The sequence below is a fragment of the Pleuronectes platessa genome, chromosome 13, assembly GCF_947347685.1.
Source record: "Pleuronectes platessa chromosome 13, fPlePla1.1, whole genome shotgun sequence".
NCBI classification, from domain to species: Eukaryota; Metazoa; Chordata; class Actinopteri; order Pleuronectiformes; family Pleuronectidae; genus Pleuronectes; species Pleuronectes platessa.
Window position 1 is genome coordinate 23,834,948 of NC_070638.1, and position 10,236 is coordinate 23,845,183.

Here is a 10,236-nt window from a genome sequence, read left to right on the forward strand (position 1 = left end):
AACAATAGGTTGTGAATGTAATTATGTGATGTCTCTGATTGATCAAAGCTGTTAGTGTAGACTGCTCTTTGTCAAAGCAGAAGACCGCCTGATGGGAGTGATGACTACGTCTGGTAAATGTTTTTTTTCTTTTTTCTTTTTTCCTTTTGAAAGCTTGCTGATGGAGTATCAAGGCAGCAGAGGGAAAACATTTGGAGCAGAGTTATGGTCAAAGTGAGTCATGTTGACAAGAATAGTTTTGTGTGAATGCAAGAATGCTCTTTACGTGAAGGCACTGGGTTTGGCAGCTCCAATGAATTCCCGGGAGTAAATTAAAGGAAATCGTGCAGGAACCCATCAATGTAGTCTTGGGTGAGGCCAATATTATTATACCATCAATTGATCAAATGTTAGAAAAGTCCACAGCTCCCCTCAGCTCTGTGGAGCATTTTAGCTTCTTTTAGCTCTCTGTTGGTCTTATGGCCTCAGATCAACCCAGTTTGCCGCAGAAGCAGCTTTCTGAAAAACATCTGTGATAAATCCACTGTAGTGCAAACAACTCACCCAACTCCACACAGCAGACAGTAAAATGTTAGCGACTATAGCTGGAGGAAATTGTGCAGCATTTAGCGACTTAACCCTCATACTGGTGCTAGGAGGAACGTACAAATAGTATCCGATTTCATCAGATGGAAACATGGCTCCCTACGAATGCTTATGTTGAATTGTAATGTTGACCACCCAACAACTTGTTTCACTTTGCTGAGTAACTTGATCCAATTTTCCCAAGTGGCCATAAAATCAATTACTGTCACTTTAAGTTAGCGCACATTTCATTAAAAACTAGAATTAGACAAAAATATTGTAGAGAATGGTGAGACGGTCGCTCTGATTGGACTGTTGTTTTTATGTTACTTGATTTGTGTAGTTTTTACATTTATGTGTTCAGGACAGTTTTAATTGTTCAGGATAGTTTTAATTGTTCAGGATGGTTTTAATTGTTCAGGATGGTTTTGATTGTTCAGGATGGTTTTGATTTGAGTTTATATTTTACTTCCAAATAATCCTGTTCAACAGGAAAAAGAAAGACTTTTAGACAAAACTGTTTGTATTTTCACAACTTTCCTTCTGAGGGCGCTATTCCTTGTCCTATACTTTTGCATTAGCACCATAGCCTGTATATAAAAGGCTCAGAACCTACAACTTGTTCAACAGTTTTCCTCCATGTATCGTTGATTATAGTTTGATAAACAACCATGAAAATAAAGAGTTGAGCTGTTGTGAAAACAAATACTTTCTGCCTGGGGTCGTTTACGCAGAGCACGTGAAGGCATCGCTTGGTCAACGTGCGTGTCAGTGTTGCTCCGCCCTCACTGCCACTGACAGTGAGACTTTCATACACAGTCTGTGAAACACAGCAGCGCCGACGCAGCACGGACGCAGTCACCATGAAGCCCATCAGTCTGTTCAGGATCCTTGTCATTCTCCTGTGTGCGGTGGTTTTTGTCGGAGTTCTGATTGTGAACGCTTTGGCCGGAGCGGGAAAAGGTGAGTTCAATGTCCTTCAGTCAGAAGCAGCGTTAACTTCGCTGATGTGTGTAAAGTTCTTTAAACTCCACTTGAAGGTGTTGAATAAGTCAGCTCGTCGAGCAGGAAGGTTTCCTGTTGCTTGTGGTTATGAAACCGTGTTTTCACTGAGCGTCACTCCTCTGTTGGAAAGATGCTCAGCTGCAGCTCATTATGTCACAGCCAATGTTACTCAACAAACAATGTAAACAATGGCCGTTCTTTCCATGGCTGTCCATATGTAAGTCAGCATGGCATCCAGCAGGAACAAGCCACGGTTGTAAAAACACGCAGTGGAAAAAGCTGATTCTGTTTTCGAGCTGACGCGACAACTTTCACACGTAAATATTCACAAACACATGTTTTCTAGCTCCCCTCTAACTATTAATGTTAATTTAGCAGTATACTATTATTTAAGCATTCAAACTTTGCTTCTAACTGGTACGTCCGGAGTTTATCCTGCCATGTCCACAATGTCTAAAATAAATAAATAAGTAACGGCATCGACTCCACCAGAAATCCCTGTTCAGGTCATAATGAAAACGTCTTTAAACCAAACAACATAGTTCCAGTAAAGACAGCAGTGGTTCTGTTGTCTCTATATCCACTGGTGCCGTTTGAGAGGAGGAAAAAAACAAACATTATAAAATGCATTATAAATAGTCTCAATAGGGTGTGGCTAAAAAAAAAACCGTTTCTAAACTGCACATTCACTGCTTCCCTCTAGTGCCTCAGCTCTGCTGGAGCCACTGCTGCCTTATTCCAGTCCCTGCCACATCGTCCCCACGGTTCAGATGAGTTATTTCCTGTAGGAGCTGCGGTCAGGGTAATAGTGTCCCTAATGTGCAACTAAACAGTGGTGGAATCGAACTAAATACTTTTACTCAAGTACAGTAGCCATCTACATTTTGATATACTTGCACTTTACAAACATCTCCTCCACTGCTTCTTAGTTGGAAATATTATCTTGCCGTTGTCCACACATCGTTTCAGAATAAGATTTTTTTAAAGTCTCTAAAATTGAATTAGATAAGATTACGCGTAGGTTCCCTGTCTTCTTTATTTGTTGCATATTTGGACAAAACTGTTCTTTCCTTCCCACGGTATTCATCCCACCCTTCCTGTGACTCACTGGGTTGGAAACTGCCAGACTAAGCCATATAATTACATATGAGTGTTAACTTTGATACTTTAAACACATTTCTGATCATATTTCTCTCCTTATTCTGCTGTAGGATTTTGAATTAAGGCCTTTACTTATAATAGAAAGTTTATTTATATATTTGTTTACTTTTACTTCATTAAATGATCTGTTTACTACTTTTGATACTATTGTCAGTACTGTTTCTGGGATGTAGTTTCCCTGAGACATAGTGTCATGGGACCACAGTAATGTTCTGCTTTCTTAATGTCTGCACACAAATTAATAGTGTTTGTTTTTTCTCCTCATACCTGCCATTCTCTGTAACAGTGATAACATTGTGTTGTTGATTTCACATTTCACCAACTGATGAGCCACAACATTGTAGATGGTCTGTGTGTTTTGACATTATGCAGCCATGAAAAATACTTGCAACTAGAAAGTAAGAGTTCAGAATGAAACAGGCCATTTACCCTGATCAGCCCCAACATTACAGCAGATATCTTAATGTGGCTGATGGTAACATTTTGCTCTTTAATCCTGCTGAAATAGTTGTCTTCCTTAAATGACCCCCCATACTTATTTTTCACAGTTTATGCACAGGTCTTTGTCCCAAAATCTTAATATAACAGCAGACGTCATTTTCTAAATAACTGAGTGCCTGGAACCTTGAAGCAGCAGTTTGTTTGCCTCGTTTCTATGTCAACATGACACACAGATGTTTTTCCAAGTTTGGTGTCCTACACGTATATAGAGATGCATTGGTCTGATACTGAGACAACAGCTGATGGGTATTGTGACAATAAGGCAAATCTATTCAATACAAATTGTATTATTGATAGAATCTCTGACAGTTTGACAGTATCCACTTTATTCCATCAGTTGTTAGTCACTAACTCGGTGTTAGTTTACAGGATGAGTCCATTGTTAGCTCGTAAATCCCTATAATATCTTTATATGAGCAGCAATACTATGTCTATCATCCTAATAGGGTTAATATCAGAATATTAGTGTCCATGTACACAAACCCCCTGGCCCCAGTGTAACACTGGTCGCTTTAAACGTAACACATACATGTAACTCGGTCCATTAAGGTCCTCATCAACAGAAGGACAACTGAACACTGCATCATATCAACACAGCAGTCACACAACAACATCACAAGCATTAGAGGCAACGTGCACCCTTTAATAACCCAATATAATTAGTCTGAGTCACAAAAATCATTCCCATCTTGGAGGAAGTAAAAAAAAATAGGCTCAGCAGGTATGAAGCCATATCATACTTGTTACTACAGCATGGTCTATGGCTACTACTTCTACATGATGATAAACGATAATTCATTACATTTATTCATATGTATTTTAATTTTGACAATGCTCCACACATATAATGACCCCAGTCTCTTCAACACAGTAAGGGATGTAGTTTAATTATATGTTCTGAAAGGATTTTTTAAACTGTTTATGAAATGGTCTCATTTTGTTATTGATACTTCTGTTTTACCTGCAACAGCGATAAAAAATTACCTTTTTTTTTTTATAAATGTCTGTTGTCGGGTTGGAAAACCGGGGAGGTCAGAGTGAAAGAGCAGGGTTAGGTTTGGTGTGAAACAAAATTATTATGTTGTCATATTACAGTTGTCAACTATACAGTTAAAAAAAAGCTTCCTCTCCTCATGGCTATGAATCCTCCAAACATCTGTGTGTTTTTTTGTCCATGACAACCAGGCCAAAACAGTTTACGACAGGAGACAGTGGAAACACTACCGCTTTTGTCCACAGGGGCGCCAAAATCTTATAGGAGCTTTAAACAATGATACTGTATGAAAGACCTGTCTGGCTGCATAGAGCCGTGACCTCATCCCTCTACAGCATGTACTGGATAAACTGGAATGGCGATGGTAAATATTGTCAGACGACGTTAGTGTTCTCTCTAACGCTTGTTACTGTTTCCAGCATTTTTCAGTTCCAGTACTGGTAACGTGTCAGCCCGTTATGAGACAGGAATCACTCCAGCCGGCTGGACCTTCTCCATCTGGGGGGTTATCTATACCTGGCTCACCCTCATGGTCATATACATCACCTGCTATGTCTTCAGAGGGTAAGCTCCCAGCAGCTCACACTCAATATTTACTCATGTTCCCTCAACCTGTGTGATAGGAGCCATCACTCAGGGCCACATGAAACTGATCCTGCTCTTTCTGTTAATAGAGCCTGGGCTCAGTGTCTGCTGCCCTATGCCTTCTATTTCTGTTGGCTGTCCAACATGGTGATGAATGTGGCATGGCTGCTGCTGTGGGACACAGAGTAAGTCTACTGTTCCTACCTATAAGTTCATTCATAAGCACTGAAACAAGGATTGATTTAAAATATCAGTATTATTGGTGGACTACTGAGCTGTGTATGCAGGGGGGAAGGTAAAATGATTCTAATGACACAAATATTTTTCAGTTTCACATTATTAATAACATGTCATCATTAATGCAAAACTTTATTTACAAGAATGAATTAAAGTAACTGTTTCTTTTACTTACTTTTACAAAAACAATTTATCTACTTGTATATGTCTGAGTATTTGAGTATTCCAGGCCGAAATAACTCATTTACATCTGTTGTAATAAACATTAAATATTACACATTTATAATTCCTTTCTGTTTTTCTCTCTTTGTCTTGCAGGATGATGCTGGCGTCTCTGGTTGTTTTAACCCTGATTTCAATTACCAACTACAGCGCTTTGTTCTTCTGTTGCTTTGCCACTGATTTCTATGGAATCTGGTTAAAGACATACCATCGCAAAGACCTGGCCTGTCTCTACATACTGGTACACAGAAATGTGGCTTGAATTCAGATTAGAGTTCTTCACCAACCTGAAAAGACGCAGATATGTTCTATGGGAACCCAACCCAGACCGATCTATCATTTGAAAGCCGGGCCTGTGCATAACAGAAAAACCCTCTAACCTGACCAGGAGACATGGACCCGATGGGCACCAGATCCACTCTGATTGATTTAACAAGATACCGTTAATTCACAGGGTCTCAAAACCAAACTTTGTGTCTTACCCAGTGTAACATTAGCAGCCTTCTCCCCTGTGCCTGGCTGTGGTACATTGAGTATATCCTCCATTGTTTCTGTTATTCCTCTCTTGCATGATTGAAATGGCAACATGGCTAATTTAATCCTTGTTACATCAGATTATATGTCAATTTATTGTCACGGTTACGAACACGGCTCATTTACCATCATCTTTGCAGTTTTGATGCAGTATTATAAAAATAGCTTGGCATTACAAATAATGTTAAAGAGACCTGACTGACTACAAAACGTGTTCAAAACTCTAATTCAGGTGTATTGAGTCTGTCTGCTGTGTATATATGTTCACTTTGTGCTTGTAAATGTTGATATGTTCAGGTCCAGAATGGTTTGGCTCTGTACACCACATGGACGTCCATCGCCTCTCTGATCAACTTCTCAGTGGTTCTCAACCTGTGGGGTGTGGACAAGAGCACAGCAGCCTCCGCCTCGCTGTGCCTCCTGTTTGGAGAGGTGGCTGCTTGGTAAGCTCTATTTAGGCGAGAGCATTTCAGAGGTCGGAGATGAGAAGAGTGATCACATTTTAATTTACTTCTTTCATTTGATCTTTGAGCATGCATCCATCAAATAGATTGTTATTTTTATGTAAAAAAAACCTCTGTCTGTGTGCAGGTTCATCCTTGAGAACTGGGTGCTGGACCGTTGGGTGCGTAACATCCTCACAGTGTACCCTGTGGTGATTGTGGCGCTGATCGGAAACATCGTCAAACATTTCAACCCAGATGATCCCACTATAAATTCTATCTTCATGGGTGAGTTTAACTTTAACATCAAGATTATTCACTTTTCATTCATTCTGGTGGATTCTAACAAGCTCTCCCCTCCCACCTGACATGTGCAACAGTCCAGAGTAAACAGATTACAGTGAGACAGGGCAAAACATATAAAATCCTTATCCACACCCACCATGTCATTGTAAGGTGTCTGTAATTTAGCTTGAAAACAGAGAGCATAGACCTCTGCAGAGGCTTAAGCCTGGTTCACACTCACTGCGCAGCATGTATTGGTTGTAAAATCAGGTTAGATCAGCCACACTGCCTCTGTGAGAGCTGTGACTCACGCTCTCCTAGGTAGTCAGTCTTGCCTATTTTCTCTGTGTGCTGCACTCCATTCACCGTAAAATAGATATAATGATCTTTCACCAAAGTTTCATTGTCTCTCTGTTGAATATGTCCTAAACATAAATACTTATGCCTCAACCGGTACTCCACCTGCTTTTATTCAAGGAAACGCAATAGTCGTACCAGAAACCTCACGTAGCAGCTCCACAGCAGACACAAGACGTATGAGAAGCATGCACACACACCTTTGTGTGACCCAGGTGCAACATCTTATTTCACAGCGTTAAAGAAAGTGAAGCGGATAAAGGTTTTAGAACCATTGATAAGGGTAAACATTTTGAAGAATAACTGAAGGTCAATGAATTGATGGATTATTGTCAGTAATGGTCGAGTATGTCCTAGTCTATGTTCAGCAGCCAGCAAGATGATGATCAACCATCAAGATCGGATGCCAATATAGTCCACAGTCATTGTCCTGTATATCATTTCTATTTTTATACCTAAGGATAACTTAATTCCTTGTGTTCGTCCCAATCACCCTGTGGGCCTTTTCTCCTTGTGTCCCGTCAGTTATTCTGCTGGTGGTGGCTTGTGTCCTGCTGGTGTCCCGTGTCTTCACAGTCATCTGGAAGAACAGGTGGAGGCCTCTCCACTCCCCAGGCTCAGCACGGGTGATGGTTTCACCTCTCGACAGCAGAAAATTCAGGATTTTCTCTTAAACCAGTAGGACCTGTACCCCCTGCCGACCCTCAGCTCTCAGCCCAGACACACCGACTTTATATTCTCATAAGCCAGATTTTGTCTCCTTTCATGCAGCTGTGCTTTTATATCTAAAACACTTTAAAATACTAACAAACTACTTTGACTGTTTACCACTTACATTATTATTGTTCATATGCAAAGCACTTTTTACTGAATGACTTAATAACCATGTTTTGTATTGCTATTTGAAGGCAGTCTTATTTTTACATCAATGGCTTTTATAATTTTGTACCTACACAGTGGTTGTCAATATGTTTGTTTTTTGACAATATCATTTGACTAAGAAGACGCTTTGAATTCAGTCTGATTAGCTAAGTAAGACCCTGTTGCTTTATACAACAGAGGACAGGCCTGACTTGTCTCGCTCCAACTCATTGTCTGCTTTCATTATGCAGCTAGTCCCATGTGCAATGAGTGCTCTTCATTCAGACGGATTATGAACTCCCTCTTGGTTCGTCACACGGCTTAGCACTTTTTTTTATTATCTTTTTTTTGTCTTGCTGTTTTCATTGCTTTTATCATATACCATGGATGTAACTCTAAGTGTGTGCATTGTACCCACAGTTTGTTTTTTTAAGAAGAAGAAATGCTCATGTTCCACATTCTTTTGTTTTTATGCTGCAAATAAAATTTCCCCATGAGGGACAATAAAGCTTATGAACAACATTGATTATTAAAACTTGCAAAGAAAATGTCGATCTTATGATTAAATCTAAATGTACCTTTTAAATCTGAGACTGGAAACCTGTGAGTTCTAAACAGACAGCAGCAGTGCAAGGATTCTTCTTCACACTGAGTCTGTTTCAGAGATGCTGCATGAAAACAGGTCCCTGCCCTGCGGTCCTTGGACTCTCCTGAGTCCTGGTCTACAAGACAGAATGAGAGTGAAGTTGTGAAGTATTTAATCTCAGCTGTTACTGGAACAAACTTAACACATCAAACTTCTGTATTACTTATCTATATTGTTTCATATTTTTATATGCAGATGAGGCAACTAAAAGCTTCTCTTGGAGAACCCAGCACCATCTGTGTGGGAGTTAAAAATATTGTTCTATTGATTTAATTTCATGGCTGTTCGTGAGCTTCACTCCACATAATGAGGGGCCGTGTTTTACTTGAGTCCACTGTCATTTCACATTATTGTTGTGAGAACTCAGCTCTGGTCTTCAGCTTTGCTGGTGGCTTAGACAGTACAACATTCTCTCGATTCTGTTGGTGCGAACTTTGACAATACCTTGCAGCAAATTTACTGTAGTTGATTTGTCAATGTACACAGGTGTCATCATATCTCCCAAGTGTTGAGGATGGAGACTGGTAGTGGGCGAATCTCTAGCGAGGGGAAGGAGTAATGATGAAAGAAATGCTGGTGATTCATGTGGGTGAGATCTGCTCCAGTTCACTGTGTGTCTTCCTCAGCTCAGTGATCCCACACCTCGCCTGTTGTGTTCTTCAAGAACCTGATCTCAGGATAAGGGTATGGAGGGCCGCAAGTGCAAAAGTATTAGGCACCTCATTAATGAATTATTAAGTACACAATTAAAAGTTAACTATAATAAATTTGTTTACAAATCAAATAAATGTATGATTTGATATCCTAATGAGCTATAAGAAATTATTATAAAAATGAGTACATTTTTTAATTAATCCATCAAATCTAATTAAAAAAGGGATTTACAGCAACAATGGATAACAGCCAATAAGTACATCATTTAAAAGGACAGATAATTGGAGAGAGGAGACTGTGTGTGTGTGTGTGTGTGTGTGTGTGTGTGTGTGTGTGTGTGTGTGTTTGTGTGTGTTTGTGTATGTGTGTGTGGGGGGGGATTTTAGAGATGCCTTTGGGACACTGTCTCACAATATGATGCTCCGCACACTGGAAGAAATCCATCTACCTCAACCCTTTGTGGACATCATCACAGACGTGTACAAGGGATCATTTTTGCAAGTCATCTGTGGAGACCAGCTAACAGAGCCTGTACCTCTCCAGGTAGGGATTAAAACAGGCTGCCCCTGGAGTGCTGTTAACTTCATTCTTGCCATCAACCAGTGGCTGAAATGGCTCTGTCAGTGTGCACCACCACAAATCAGATCCCCAAACCCTGTCCAGGGGTACGCTGATGATGTGGAGATGTCCTCTAGGGATGAGAGTGTAATTACCAACATGCTGGGCAGAACAGATGAGTTTCTGCTCTGGTCAAAGCTGGAGGTAAAACATTCCAAATGTGCAGTACTCTATGAACGACGCAGCGGTGGTAACCGCTGGTACAAAGCGAAGTCAGATAAACCTCCCACCTTCACACTAATGGGACAACCAATCAGGGTCTACTCTCGAGACTTACACCTATCTGGGCCATAAGTTCAACATTTCAGGCGAGTGGGGTGAGCAAATACAGAAGCTATCCTGTGACTATAAGAACAGAATTTATCTAATTGATTCCACTAATGTAATAATGTAGTAATAATGTAGTTTTGAAACTGGAGGCCATCAGAGAAGTGGCCCTGGCAAAGATACAGCATCTCTTTGCGAATGTCCACATCCCACAGAATGTCCTACAAGACATGAACAATAAAACAGTCGAAGCTGTCAGGAGATGGCTGGGACTGAACACTCACTCCACTCGGGATATACTC

General features: G+C 40.4%; 1 protein-coding gene across 1 annotated transcript; it reads left to right on the top strand.

Moving 5' to 3' along the window:
* Window positions 1-1,348: 1,348 nt before the first annotated feature.
* Window positions 1,349-8,257, top strand: LOC128455004 (uncharacterized). The gene is made up of 7 exons (XM_053438625.1): window positions 1,349-1,527; window positions 4,645-4,789; window positions 4,900-4,995; window positions 5,366-5,510; window positions 6,101-6,246; window positions 6,395-6,534; window positions 7,414-8,257. Exons 1-7 carry the CDS (start codon window positions 1,428-1,430, stop codon window positions 7,560-7,562), a joined length of 921 nt encoding a protein of 306 aa, XP_053294600.1. The 5' UTR covers window positions 1,349-1,427; the 3' UTR covers window positions 7,563-8,257.
* Window positions 8,258-10,236: the final 1,979 nt, after the last annotated feature.

Excerpts from the sequence above, each read along its gene's own strand:
- LOC128455004 (XM_053438625.1), top strand. The coding sequence starts at position 1,428 with ATGAAGCCCATCAGTCTGTTCAGGATCCTTGTCATTCTCCTGTGTGCG. Across the intron at positions 1,528-4,644 it reads TTTGGCCGGAGCGGGAAAAG|CATTTTTCAGTTCCAGTACT; the intron begins GTGAGTTCAATG and ends TACTGTTTCCAG. Across the intron at positions 6,247-6,394 it reads TTTGGAGAGGTGGCTGCTTG|GTTCATCCTTGAGAACTGGG; the intron begins GTAAGCTCTATT and ends GTCTGTGTGCAG.